General features: G+C 37.9%; 2 protein-coding genes across 17 annotated transcripts; one reads left to right on the top strand and one right to left on the bottom strand.

Annotated features, from left to right (window-relative positions):
* Positions 1 to 1,378: 1,378 nt before the first annotated feature.
* On the top strand, positions 1,379 to 4,783 carry cav4a (caveolin 4a). Its single transcript, XM_056248604.1, has 3 exons — positions 1,379 to 1,736; positions 3,405 to 3,592; positions 3,941 to 4,783. The coding sequence occupies exons 1-3, from the start codon at positions 1,518 to 1,520 to the stop codon at positions 4,089 to 4,091; spliced, it is 558 nt and encodes a 185-aa protein (XP_056104579.1). The 5' UTR covers positions 1,379 to 1,517; the 3' UTR covers positions 4,092 to 4,783.
* Positions 4,784 to 5,403: 620 nt separating this feature from the next.
* On the bottom strand, positions 5,404 to 14,102 carry nfya (nuclear transcription factor Y, alpha). Of its 16 annotated transcripts, none has more exons than XM_056248561.1 (10): positions 14,018 to 14,102; positions 12,301 to 12,437; positions 12,016 to 12,090; positions 10,898 to 11,044; positions 9,612 to 9,764; positions 9,383 to 9,488; positions 9,099 to 9,247; positions 8,807 to 8,983; positions 8,536 to 8,646; positions 5,404 to 6,063 (listed from the first exon to the last, which is right to left on the bottom strand). In XM_056248561.1, the coding sequence occupies exons 2-10, from the start codon at positions 12,379 to 12,381 to the stop codon at positions 6,004 to 6,006; spliced, it is 1,059 nt and encodes a 352-aa protein (XP_056104536.1). In that variant the 5' UTR covers positions 12,382 to 12,437; positions 14,018 to 14,102; the 3' UTR covers positions 5,404 to 6,003. The 16 variants fall into 16 exon arrangements, with proteins under 16 accessions (XP_056104536.1, XP_056104539.1, XP_056104545.1 ...); XM_056248564.1 differs by having other exon boundaries at positions 9,633 to 9,764; XM_056248570.1 differs by lacking the exon at positions 12,016 to 12,090 and having other exon boundaries at positions 9,633 to 9,764.
* Positions 14,103 to 14,339: the final 237 nt, after the last annotated feature.

Raw genomic sequence — 14,339 nt, 5'->3', positions numbered from 1 at the left:
CCTGCATTATATGACTTATAATGCAGGTCTTTGGTCACCACCTCAAAGAGCATGCACAGAGAAGTCCAAATTAAACATGATTTAATTACTCGTAAATGTAAGTACACATTGATGGCCTAAGACAAGAAACGAGCGGTTTGTGTGAGAAAACAAACAGTATTTATATAGTTTTTACCTCTTGTGTAACCACAGCCACGTCCAAGTGATCTGAGGGCGCGGGCGCCTCGGTCTGTGCATGCGTTACAAGAGGTAAAAACGATATAAATACTGTTCGTTTTCTTACACAAACCGCTCGTTTCGTGTCTTAGGCCATCAATGTGTACTTACATTTACGAGTCATTAAATCATGTTTAATTTGGACTTCTCTGTGCATGCTCTTTGAGGTGGTGACCATAGACCTGCATTATATGACTGACAGACAAGAACGGTTTGACCTAAAAATATCAAAATTTAAACTTCTGCGGAAACAAAGACACATCTTGGATGCCCTTGAGGTAAGCTAAAACATATAAAAATTTATTTCAAAGTGAACTATCCCTTTAAATGGCAAAAAGCAGTTTTGCTATTGGATATTGCTAGTTCTGTCCAGTGTTATTTTGTGATACCATTAAGTTTATTAATACTTTGAATTAGTTTTCATTTTAAAACCGTTTCCACTTCATTTGAATTTTAGGTAATATTTTAGTAATTATGTTGTGCGTTTTTGTCATTTAAAAAAAGTTATTTTAGTACATCAATTTAAACTAAATGAAAACGAGAAACGTTGCTTTGGTAGCTGAAATAAAATAACTTTTCAATATTTCAGTTAAAAAAAATATTAATTTCAAGTGACAAAAATGTAATAACCCTGGTCCTTTCCCAAATACTAACTTCTAAATTCTGAGTTTTAAATTTTGTGTATAATTTGTTATATAATAAAATAACATTATTAATATTAATTATTTTGGCTGCGTTTTCCAGGAAGAGGAAGCCTTTTCAGATACATATCTGCTAAAAGTTTACTTTGCAAACTTTTAGTATATGGATGGCCTCAAAACAATCAAACATGCTAAAAGACAAAAAAGTCACATACTCATTCACTAATAATGTCCAAAGTGTTTAATATTATAATCATTGGACCAAATTTACAAGCGCAATACTCCACACTGATCTTACTAAATCCCAATCAGTGCTGAAAATCAATGCTTCCGTTTATAAATGTCATTCCGTTCTTGACCCGCAGGTTCTTTTAAGAGCTCTTCTCAGCTTATAACCAGTGGCCTGCATTTGACCAGTCACTAATGGGGTATTTATAGCAGATGTATCAGTGGGGGCTGGCATCTTCCCATTGGGGCCTGTTTGGGAATGCCTGCTAGGGCACGGTCACTTTCCTAATATATCCCATATCCCTGTTTCAGCTTCAAGACAGCACTTCGGCTCTCCATTCACAGTGTATATGTGTGAGAGTGTGTGAAACTGTTTATGCAGGTTTTGATGCTGTTGATGCCCCGCTTTATGACCTTACGACCTTCATATTGATGACGGGCACCATGATGCAGAGTACGGACGCAAGGGAAACTGAGATCGACCTGAGGGATGCAGGGGATGGAGAGGACGACGAGGGACAACAGACGTGGAAGACGCAGCTGGAAACCGTCCTGGAGGAAGAGGAAGAAGAAGATGTGATCTCTACACAGAGTGACACCAGGCCTCTGATCAATGAACGGGACCCAAGACAGATAAACGAGTGTCTTAAGGTAATCACTTCATGTCCGACTCTTTATTTTAGCACTATAGAGTCTATAGAACATCACTTTTGATGGTGACAGTGACTGTTGTGGAGCTTTGGACCTTCAAGGACCAGGAACATAATAGTGCTTGGTGACACCATGACAAACTACTATTTATACTAGGGAGTGTTTAGACTTTAGTCTCAAAATCTCCAAGCCATTAAATTATCTTGTTTTCCAGTACAAACATATAAACATTCTTAAATCAAGACACATTTACTTGAGAAGCAACATGATTTAAAGACTGACAATCTGTAAATGAAAACAAACACAAAACTGAAATCAAAGGGGAAACAATATTTTCTTCTTTTATGCATCATCTTTTAATTTATGCATTGATTTTTTTTCAGAAAATGACAGGATATTAAGTCTTGTTCTCTGAAAAAAAAAAAAATTATGCTTAAAACTTAAAAAATACATTAATTTAAAAGGGATTTTTTTAACCCCATAGACGGATATTTTTCTTGCTTAATATTGATGAATTTTCAACAAAAAAAGACAAGATATCAAGTTGCTTCTTTTCAGGACACATGACTTAATATATGACTGATGATCAATCATATTCCTAAAACCTTTGTATTTAATGACATTTAGATTTGGTTAAATTAGATTGAGTCTACTCTGGATCCAAAGGAAAGAACATTGTCTTGACATTGTAGACAACCACAGCTGGTAGCAGGAGATGGATTAGAAGAACATGTGTGAATATCTTCAATGATGTAGACAATAATAGCAACCGCTTCTTGAATTAGCTGACCAGACAAATGTACACCTACTTTTAGCTTTAGAGCTACTGTATTGTTTATGTTATGAACCATTGCTAATACTAAATTGCAGATTGCAGTATTCAATTTAAAATACTTAAAGAGGTTGAAATGCACACCAAATACTGTGTAGTACCACAAACAGAAATAGGAGAAGACAGAAATAAATATAGCCTAGGCTACCCTCGCCTCGGAGCTGTAGTGATCATAGACAGTGGTAGTAATAAAGTCCCGTAATAAAGGAAAAAAGAAGGCTACATTTATTATTTTTTACCATTGTTGTCAGGTAGCCTATAGGCCTATTGGTGATGTTAGTGAAAATTAGCGTAGCCACTTATCCAACCTTGTCTATCCCTATTCATGTAGAAGCTGAATTCTTATATTTAAATGTAGAATCATGTCTAAAATGCTAAATCAAAATAAATCATGATTTTTGACTACAGTTGTCAGATTCATTGGTGATGTGTTTTAGTGAAAGGTTAGCATTGTTAGCTTAGCCAGCTTTGTCTTTCCCTGTTCATGTAACTTAGCTAATTATAGGCTATTCATACATTTAATGTATGAATAGATATGACATGTAGATTCATGTCTAAAATCAAATCTAAATCATGATTTATGACTACTACTGTTGGCAGGTTCATTGGTGAATTAATGTATGTTGGTAAAAGGTTAGCATAGCCAATATTAGTTTAGCCAGCTTCTTTCCCTGTTTGTGTCAAATGTAGGGCTGTCTATTTGAATATAAGTTAGTGTTTTTACGGACTAAATAAACCGGTGCATTTTCCAAGATGGCTGTCAGGTGACATTTTCAATTTAAGGTAGATGATGGCGAACAAAAGATGCTACTTTACTGAATTTTCTCTTCTGACAGGTTAGTTTTGAGGATGTGATAGCAGAGCCGGTGTCGGTGCGCAGTGGGGATCGGGTGTGGATCTGGAGTCATGCTATTTTCGAAGTGTCCAGGGTCTGGTTTTACCGTATCATCACGGCTCTGCTGGCTGTTCCAGTGTCCCTCATTGCTGGGATTCTTTTGGCCGTCCTCAGCTTCGTTCACATCTGGTATACGAGCAGATTACATTTGTACTTTTAACCGAAGCGACTTATATTGCGAATCAATCCCCTGACCTTGCCGTTGCCAGCACAGGAATGCACATCATGGAACACTGAATATTATGGAAAGGCAACTTTATATATATTTTTATTTAAATATTATGATTGCAATTGGTCTTTCATGCTAAAATCTCCAACATAATTTCCTGCGTATAGATATGAAACATACTAAACACAAATTTTATAAAGAACTGATTTTTTTTTTTCCAGGTGTAAGAATATATTTTTATTAGGCTACTTATTTATTTTCAATTAAGAGAAAGAAATCCTAAGCTTTCACTTTTTACTCTGTTTCAGGTTCTTTACGCCATGTGTGCAGGTTGTCTTGATAAACACCGGGTGGTTGCAAACTTTATGGAGCAGCATTTTAGACATAATCATCCTACCCTTCTTCCAAAGCGTAGCCAAGTGCTGCAGAGGGATTAATGTTGTTCTGTCACAGGAATGAGAAACATTCACTGGAATCGGTTGAATCAATTCAAATGGGAATTCACATTGAACTTTTGGCCAGATGTGTGGCCATCTGGCTCCTGGTGCATGTCAAGGGGGACCATGCCCAAATGCTAAGCGGGATGAATGTTAACTCACTGCCAAAGACTGAGAAGAAAAAGATATTTGGAAATACATGAAGGTTGCTTATGTATTAATGTTTTTTTTTTTAAAGGGACAGATCACCCAATAATGAAAATTCTGTCATTTATTCACTGTCATGTTGTTAAAACTCCACATGATTGTCTTTCTTCTGTGGAGCTTTTTTTCATTTTTATTACCTTATATGTTCCATGAAAGAAATAAAGTCATACTGGTAGGGAACGACATGAGAGTGAGTAAAATGATGACAGAATATTCATTTTCTGATTAACTAACCCTGTGTGTTTTATACAGACTTCATCAATGTTTTCGTTTTATTAAGTCATTTCTTAATTTCCTACCAAAGGTGCCATAAAACATGTTTGCAGCTGGTGCGGGTTGAGAAATCCTGCGTTTTGGTTTATGATTATGGTTAAACATACGACTATTAACATCTATTTTGTATTCTGATGACCTGTTTTGCATTTCATTGAGGACACATTGTGTGTTCTTTGAAGTATTCTCAAGGCAAAAGCCCTTTCACTTGAAAATATAACCAATTGTTCTCAACTATCCAATTAAATGGCTCACTATTCATATGCTAATATCAGGGCTCCAAAATAACAGTAAGGGATGATTCAGTTATATAACGCACTCAGCTTTAAGAGTAAACAATCTGCCATAGTCATTTTAATCTGATTAGCTCCATTCTAGCAAACCCTAGTGTTGGGGAGATCCGATCCATGCACTTCCCATTTTAAAATGCTCTTCAGTTCAAAATGACATTTAAAAATTCTCTCGAGGTCTTAAAGAAATAGTTCACCCAAAAAATGTAAATGTACTCATCTTAATATCATTCTAAACCTGAATGACTGCTTTTCTTCTGTGGAACTTAAAAGAATAAAGGATGACAGATTTTTTATTTTTTGAGTGAACTATCCCTTTAACTCCAATAAGATGAGTCCAGTAGAGCCATAGACAGTAGAGTAGAGCTCAGGGTACAGATGCATCATGGATCTATAAATAAAGGCAATCAAACGGGTGTCTGTTACTTGGAAAAGGAAAACACAAACATGGCTTGACACATACCAAGAGAATGTGTAGATGCTAAAAATTGTCTGACATGTCAGTGTTTCATTGGATGTCTAAAATGTTGCATTTAAGTTTAAAAAGCAGTTTTTGCAACCATGTACAGAATGTCAACCTTTATTTTCAAACAAGGAAGACATAAGTAGAAAATACAAATAGATAACTGAAGGTTTTCAAGGGAGATGTTTCAGTGCGGGTGGATGTACAAACGGTCGGCGGATCAACTAAAAAGCGCAAGTGCATAGAAAATCGTAACATTTCACAGTCTGATCCAGTATACTTAAAAGCAACCAGTGGCACATCCCATAGAACAAAACTAAACTGCAATTCACATTTTTGTGATTCTTATGTCAGATCATGTTAGTTTTTGATTAAATAAAGAAATGGAGTGGAATGAAATGCCTATACAAATCATGAATACATTTGACCCTAAAATGAAAAAAGTCTTTCCTCATGAACAGCACACATTGTACATCTTTTAGCCTTGTGAGATGGTTTAAAAACTAAAAATTCCCAATATCTTCATGTTCTACCTGGCAGTATTGGAAAACTAAAAAAAATCCTCAGTCTATATGAGAACAGAAATGAAGCATACTATAAACAGGGCTTCAGGGAAGTAAAAAAACATGTGTTGGAATGAAGAGGGTCTCCTTTTTTTGTCGAGTATAAAGGACTGACTAAACCGTGGAGGAAAGGGTAGTTTATGCCACTTGAATCATCTGGCCCACTGTGTCCTCTTCAGCTTGATCCAGCTCAGAGTTCTGTGAGGAGAAAGGAAGATGATGAAAATTTCATCAATATGATGTGCTATTAGGGGCTGACTGGTGTTGAGTGAACTCTTACCTGTTTGAACCATGAGAATTTTCTGCTAGTGATCAAATTGTCTGATATACAGTCACCTAAAGGATTATTAGGAACACCTGTTCAATTTCTCATTAATGCAATTATCTAATCAACCAATCACATGGCAGTTGCTTCAATGCATTTAGGGGTGTGGTCCTGGTCAAGACAATCTCCTGAACTCCAAACTGAATGTCAGAATGGGAAAGAAAGGTGATTTAAGCCATTTTGAGCGTGGCATGGTTGTTGGTACCAGACGGGCCGGTCTGAGTATTTCACAATCTGCTCAGTTACTGGGATTTTCACTGCACAACCATTTCTAGGGTTTACAAAGAATGGTGTGAAAAGGGAAAAACATCCAGTATGCGGCAGTCCTGTGGGCGAAAATGCCTTGTTGATGCTAGAGGTCAGAGGAGAATGGGCCGACTGATTCAAGCTGATAGAAGAGCAACTTTGACTGAAATAACCACTCGTTACAACCGAGGTATGCAGCAAAGCATTTGTGAAGCCACAACACTCACAACCTTGTGGCGGATGGGCTACAACAGCAGAAGACTCCACCGGGTACCACTCATCTCCACTACAAATAGGAAAAAGAGGCTACAATTTGCAAGAGCTCACCAAAATTGGACAGTTGAAGATTTGAACAATGTTGCCTGGTCTGATGAGTCTCGATTTCTGTTGAGACATTCAGATGGTAGAGTCAGAATTTGGTGTAAACAGAATGAGAACATGGATCCATCATGCCTTGTTACCACTGTGCAGGCTGGTGGTGGTGGTGTAATGGTGTGGGGGATGTTTTCTTGGCACACTTTAGGCCCCTTAGTGCCAATTGGGCATCGTTCAAATGCCACGGCCTACCTGAGCATTGTTTCTGACCATGTCCATCCCTTTATGGCCACCATGTACCCATCCTCTGATGGCTACTTCCAGCAGGATAATGCACCATGTCACAAAGCTCGAATCATTTCAAATTGGTTTCTTGAACATGACAATGAGTTCACTGTGTTAAAATGGCACCCACAGTCACCAGATCTCAACCCAATAGAGCATCTTTGGGATGTGGTGGAACGGGAGCTTCGTGCCCTGGATGTGCATCCCACAAATCTCCATCAACTGCAAGATGCTATCCTATCAATATGGGCCAACATTTCTAAAGAATGCTTTCAGCACCTTGTTGAATCAATGCCACGTAGAATTAAGGCAGTTCTGAAGGCGAAAGGGGGTCAAACACAGTATTAGTAGTATGGTGTTCCTAATAATCCTTAGGTGAGTGTACAAAATATTAGTGATCGACTCAACTCTAAAATACATTTCAAACCATCTGAGATTTATTCATCAACTAATGAGCCTAAAATTATATTACATTTTATATTGAAGAATTTGTTTATATGCAACCCTTTGCACAATAGAAATTGAATATTTGACATGGGGAAAAGTCTATCAGCATGTAAAAAAACCCCGCAAGATATTACTAACAAAGTAGAAATCAAGAACAATGGTTTATTTGCATAAAAAGAGCATCTTATATATCATCAAGTAACAAACATAACAGTAATGTAAATGCAAACAAGAGCCCACATACAGCCCGCTGTAAGAAACATAAAATGGCAAAAGCAATAACAAAGCCACAGCTTTGGGCAAAGACAGAAGAGCATTGAAAGGTGCAAGCCAAGCCATACATCACACATGAAAACAGATCATTTTGAATGACTATTCATACCAGTAAGATGGTAAAAAGGACAAATAAACACAGCTTAATGCATCTTAGCATCCAGTGAGTTTTTACAGCATGGAAGGACAAACGGCAGAAATGCAGACACAAAGATGTCAAGGCTGAAGATTTCCCTTTAAAGTAGCAGTTAGACATTTAAGACAAGAAACCTTTAACATTGACAGGGTAAAATGTGCTAATCCCTCCATGTTTACAGCTGATGCTTTTTTGAAAGAAGCCGTTTCCAATTAGCAGAGCTCAAACATAATATCTTTAGGCTGCACACTAACATGCGCAGCTAAATAATTAACAATTATTAAAGGAATTAAAAAGCTGCAAGGAAGCACAGCAGTTACAAACATGGGAATAAGCTGTACATTATATTTGCTCAAACTATATACTAGAACATATATACTAAGATCTTAGTATGCATGTTCAGTTTACCTAGTTGGAAATGCCAATAAACTCACAGACAGAGACAGTTCGGACATGAATATGTCACAGACGCATGAGGTAGCTCAGGCACAGAGCCGCAGCGTATGGATGATCTAAGTTAAATTAGGTGTATACAGCGAGTTCAGTCTTTCGTGTGGGACACGGGCTGGGATTGGATAGGTCACCCCAGAGGCGGGGCAGAGGTGGCTGGCCAATGAGAGCTGAGCTCAAGCCCCTCGCTCACCTTAAGAGCCTGCATGGCCATTTCTTCTTTTTCCTTTGGAGAAAAGAAGCGTCCACCGTCTCCACGCTTCCTGGCCATGGCGTGACGATGACGGGACTCATGCAGGTATTTCTGGAAGGGAAAACATATTGAAGAGGTGGTCAAGGTACAGGATTATTCGCATACATGCCGTCAATCACATTTCAGAATGGAAATTAAATTAAATATGTCATATATATTATATTTATCACTGCAGATAAAGCATTAGTTATTGCAGTAAAATTATACATACTCTTCTCTCTTTGGGTATTTTGCCCTCAGCCTCTAGTTTGGCACGGGCTTGTCTCCTTTTGAGAATCCGGTGATACTGTTTAGCGTTGACGTACAGAGGTTCCTCCTCCAGCATCTCTGCTCCAGGAAGAGGAATGCGCTGCATGGTGGGAACCGACCCGCCACCCCCTGGGACCATCTGATTCGATTATAAACACGCACACAAATGTTAGGAAATATGGCCTAAATAGATCATCTGTGTAATAGCAAGAAGTCCCTTTCGGTTATAAATAAAAGTGCCCAGAAATACTCACCATGACCATTCCTCCAGCATTGACCATGTTTCCCGCCATGGGAAGAGTGACCGTCACTGTGCCCTGGCCGGTGTTAGTGGTGTTTGTGTTGGATCCAGCTGAGACTAACTGAGCTCCTGCTAAAGATGAAGCTGGAATGGTGAACATTCCTGGATGGAAAAATAAAAAAATGCATATCGTATGAAGTGTCTATTGAAAGTATGACTAGCTTAACCTAACTCTTAACTGCTTAAAAGTGCATGTTGTTTATGGGTTAGTGTTTTGCAGTGGAGTAGCAGTGTTACCCTGCTGCAGGATGGTCCCATCCGCATTAACAGGCTGGTAAACGATGGTCTGTCCTTCAGCGGTTTGAGCCACCTGTTGACCTTGTACAGTGATCTGCTGCTGACCCTGAGAACATACAAAGGATGAGTGTTTATTTACCATGAACTTGCGTCTTTTACTGCAAGAGATACTTCTAGCAGGTGCTCCTTTATGTTTGTTGAAATATGTGTCAAAATGAAGTTAGCAAACCTGGAATATATCGTAGGATACCTGGTTCTGTCCTGCAGTGACTGCCGTTTGTGGCTGTTGAATGATGATTTGTTGTGTCTGTCCCTGCTGACCCTGTAGCTGTAAAGTCTGACCACCAGGAAGCTGGATCTGACTGGGTTGTACCAACTGAATCTGTGGCAAATTTAGTCATTTAATTTCAATTACATCCCCAATATCTTGAAGGAACACTATACTGCTGTGGCTCTCAACCTTTTTGACTTAGGCCCCATCCACACTACTGCGTTTTAGTTTAGAAACGGATAATTAAAACGAATACGATCTCCGTCCACACCAGCGTTTTAGCTGCGTATTAGAATTGATCTCCGTCCACATTAAAACGACTGAAAACGTGGATCACGTGACCATTCACCAACACTGGGCATGCGCGTCCCGGTGTAAACACAACTTCATTGATAAAATTATCCCACCATGCTCTGGGTTAACCACAAACCGACGCTCCGTACGGTCAACGCCGCCGCTGCACATGGGAATTGTCACAGATCACTCGAATAATAGCTTGACTCCGGCGCATGTAGGCAGTTATAGCGTTGTAAAATGCAGAATTTACTTGTACAACAGCGGCTAGCAAAGATATACGCCATGACTGATGACACCCAATCATAGAGCCGAGCGTGAGCCTCTACGTCAACGTTTCTAAAGTCCTCCGTTTTGACCCGTCTACACTAAAACGCCCTCCGGAGATTCAAAACGAAAAACGGGTCGGCAGCGTTTCTAAACTTCCCCGTTTTGGGTCTCCGTTTTTGCCGTTTTAGTGTGGACGGGAGGTGCAAACGTAGCAAAAGGTCTCCGTTTTTAAACGAAAACGCAGTAGTGTGGACGGGGCCTTAGACTGCATGACTTTTCCAGTTGTTGCTTATTTACTGGATAAGATTTTTTAAAATTCTTTACTCACAAGTATATATTTTAGAGCTTATCATAAATGTATATTAATTATTTAAAAAAAAATGCCCATAGAGTTATACAATTTGATTAATTTACATGTATTTCCAAGTCTAGAAATCACACTGTTAAAATAAGGCTTCCCCGTTTATCCAGGTTTTCCAAGACTGTGGGAATCCGGGTTCTTCAAAGACAAAAGTTGAATTAAAATGTTCTGTTGTTTCGTCTTATTTTAAATCAATTTAACTGGTTGAGAACCACTGCTATATATTAGTTAAGTATTAAAATAACTCGAGAAATTGAATAAGTTGGTAAAAATGGTACATTTTTAACCAGAAACTGCATGTAAAATGAGCTCCACCCACCTGCTGCAGCCCCTGTGTACCAGATACTGGTACTTGCATGATGGTTTGACCTTGTCCTCCTGTCATGGCCTGTACCATTATGGGCTGCCCAGAGGAAGTGATGAGCTGACCCCCACTGACTTGTACCATAAGAGGCTGCCCTTGGACCTTAGAAGAGGATGCATGCCAAATAAATCATTTGTTTTATGTCACCTTTAAGATAATTTACCTATGGAAGCCCATTTCTGACTCATAAGGGAAAAAAAGAGTAAAAATGATGACTTAAAAGTCATAATTAAAAAAATGTTTTAATAATTTTTACGTTTTAAATCATAATTTTGCCTTTTTAATCTTATAATTTCAACTTTTGAAATCATACCGGTAATTTATTTTTTAAATTTAGATTTAGTGTCATAATTTCCACTTTTCAAGTCATAACTGACTTTATCTCATAAATTAATGATGACTTGTCTTTTGTAATAATTTTTACGTTTTTAAGTCATAATTCTTAATCTCATAATTATGACTTAAGTATGTCATAATTTTTTATGTCATAATGACATAATTTTTACTTTTTAAGTTCTAATTTTGACTACTCATCTCATAAATATGTTGTGTATCATAATTACGACTTTTTATGTCATAATTATGACTTACCAGAGCATGGATTTTTTTTCTTATGTGGCACCAATGGGCTTCCATACATTACAGGCATACGAATATGAAATATTTCAGTTTGTAAAAGCGGTTTCATTATGATATACATTGAGGCAATGCAAAACACAGATGCATGCAAGAAAATGCAGTGCATGTGAATGTCCGAAATGCAAAACGTTGGTGGTTCAGCTGCTCTGTACATTTTATAATGCAGTTTGCAAAACAAAGCATGCTAAAAACTCATGCATGTGGGTGTTCTTTGGGCACTGAAATTCTTGTAAATCATAGTGAGTGATAAACTTAAACTGAGACAGATGCAAAAAGCACACAGGTCACAGATATCTGATACCTTAACATTGCATTCATCATTATTACAATGCAATACTGGCAAACTGATCTCAGACTCAGATCAGAGGCAATGCGAGTTGAAATGGCATGCATGGGGATTTGGAGACAGCAGAGGGGCTCAGAAAGCCAACCACTACCTGAAGAACCTGCTGGGTTGCAGTCTGGCCTACCTGAGGCTCAGTCTGCAACTGCACCGCAGTCACTGTGCCCTGGGCCAGAGATAAGGGACTGTCACCATACTACATACTGACTAACGTGACTCGCATATTAGTAAAAACACACACAAAAACTTTCCTTCTATGGTTTTATACCACACTGATATGCATTATTGCTACACTAGTCTTTTTGATGCATTTCGAAGTACAGACTTCCATAGAGTACATCATTATCAGATACTGTCTGTAAGTTTCACACATTACCTGTTGTTGGATCTGTCCACTGTTGGTCTGCACCACTATCTGCTCTCCACTAGCTGTCGTGGTGGTGGTGTACTGCTCCATGTTTGCCGTCTGACTTCTGCGGGTTATGAGAGATGAGATCAAAATAGAACTTAAGTCTGAAAAAAAAGCAACAACATGTTGTTGCATTAATCTGATCTCTTATGCAACAGCACATGCATCTAATGAAAGAAGCTTAAAAGATAATGCTTAACTACATTGCTGGTTTACAACATACATCATTTTAGTCAGCTCTTTAAATTATTATCTCTGTTTATGATATTAGTGAGCAGATCCTACATTTATATGCAGGTATAGTTTACTGGACGTATTTAACTGCAGATTACTGAAAATATTTTAATTTTAGACTTGTAGCACAATGGTTTTCTTTTAAGTACTTTGGAGTACCATATAAATATAAATGGTACACCAATAACATCAAGGTGTATATCAAAGTCATACCACAACTGTATCATGGTACAAACACACTAAGTACATTTAAAAAAAAAAATCTTTAAGATAAAATCACTTTTATGGTTATTCTAACTCCCTCTCCCTGAGAAGCATGAAACATGCATAAAAAAAAAACAAGAAAACCTAGATATTATAATTTTCTGTAATAACCTTTGTTGTTGTGATTATTAGTGTGATATTTATCTCTCAATATCATTTCGTTTTGCTTTGTGTCCTGAAGTTTATGGATGCTTAAAAAACTGTAAGGAATGGGACAGTTTTCTCTTAATGAAAAACATTTGTCATATTTTTCAATTTGATATTAATGTCTTCATACTTTTTAAACTGAGAAGCAAATATATAATCAGATTTTATTCTGCACATGAAATATATGCAAATATTATCCTATTTACATGATTGAAATATAAATGCTATGCTGAATGACATTACAAGCATATTGTTGTTGACCTTGCTTGTAGATTTACTACAGCATATAAATAAAATATAGGAAACGACGAGAACATTGTTTTCTATTACTAAAAGTACAAAGAAAAACACAGTGTTTGGGTTTCGGTGTTAGTTTCTATATTACCATTAAATGTATCTGCTATTCTTCAGTTTCACCCGTCGGGTCTTTGTATCATCACTGACGCTTTTGTTGTGTTGCAACATGCATGTTTCTCACAAACGAAACTCTTTCTCCTTTAAACAGCACATTTTAAATAAAACTACTCAATATGGCCGTGTGTATGGTGTTAATAAAAATACTAAATCTTTCTCTAACATTGCTGGGGATGCGTTAGCACATCGATCTCCGTGTTCTCATGCACTAGCGTGTTTTTTTTTAGCAAACCAATTTTTAAAGACAAACAACTACTAAGACTTATAACCCTCTTTTGGTTGATTAAAACCAATACATCAACATACTGGCTCCAATAGACATTTTAGACCCTGCGAAAGTCAGGAAAATATACAACAAAGACTGGCCTAAAACTGGGCCTATATGAGACGCCAGCGTTGCTTAACGGAAAAACAACAAAATTCAACCATATCTCGAAATTGTTTATCGTTTTAACCACATAATTAGAGACATACACGTGCATGCCGTCCACTGAGTGGACCTTGACATACACAATCCACACTATTCCTGTTTATAATGATTTTAGTCATTTGGTTGGTCCGTCACACACCAATCCCCAGCTAACCGACCGAGTCCCGTCCCCTCCCAGCAGCCGCGCTCACTCACCGTCCTCGCCGCTGCCCGATGCACCTCTGATTGGCTCCGATAGCGGCGCCTGGAGCCCAATCACACGACGCGTCTCGCTCAGGAGCCAAAATGGCGCACAAGGCAAAAAACCGCGATGAAGCTCAAACGCCCCTCCTACAAGACGAAGACCACGCCCACTCTCAACCCCTGCATATCTGACAGTTGAAGAGCTGTGCGAAAGAACTGTCATTTAGAAATGACAAATGAATACATAAAATAAATACAAATATGTAAGAATACAGCTAGTATGTAAAATAAACATAAAATTAGCCTACATAAAAACAAGTGTTAAATAAAGAAA

The sequence above is a fragment of the Rhinichthys klamathensis genome, unplaced genomic scaffold (assembly GCF_029890125.1).
Source record: "Rhinichthys klamathensis goyatoka isolate OS25496 unplaced genomic scaffold, OSU_Roscu_1.1 h1tg000056l_1, whole genome shotgun sequence".
NCBI lineage: Eukaryota > Metazoa > Chordata > Actinopteri > Cypriniformes > Leuciscidae > Rhinichthys > Rhinichthys klamathensis.
This window is presented reverse-complemented; position numbering and strand designations above follow the sequence as displayed.

Bases quoted from the DNA above. Each gene is read 5' to 3' on its own strand.
- cav4a (XM_056248604.1), top strand. From the start codon at position 1,518: ATGACGGGCACCATGATGCAGAGTACGGACGCAAGGGAAACTGAGATC. The intron at 1,737-3,404 runs GTAATCACTTCA...CTCTTCTGACAG, and splicing joins AGATAAACGAGTGTCTTAAG to GTTAGTTTTGAGGATGTGAT. The intron at 3,593-3,940 runs GTATACGAGCAG...ACTCTGTTTCAG, and splicing joins CTCAGCTTCGTTCACATCTG to GTTCTTTACGCCATGTGTGC.
- nfya (XM_056248555.1), bottom strand. From the start codon at position 12,381: ATGGAGCAGTACACCACCACCACGACAGCTAGTGGAGAGCAGATAGTG. The intron at 9,489-9,611 runs GTTTGCTAACTT...GTATGTTCTCAG, and splicing joins TATCCTACGATATATTCCAG to GGTCAGCAGCAGATCACTGT. The intron at 8,984-9,098 runs GTGAGTATTTCT...TAATCGAATCAG, and splicing joins ATGCTGGAGGAATGGTCATG to ATGGTCCCAGGGGGTGGCGG.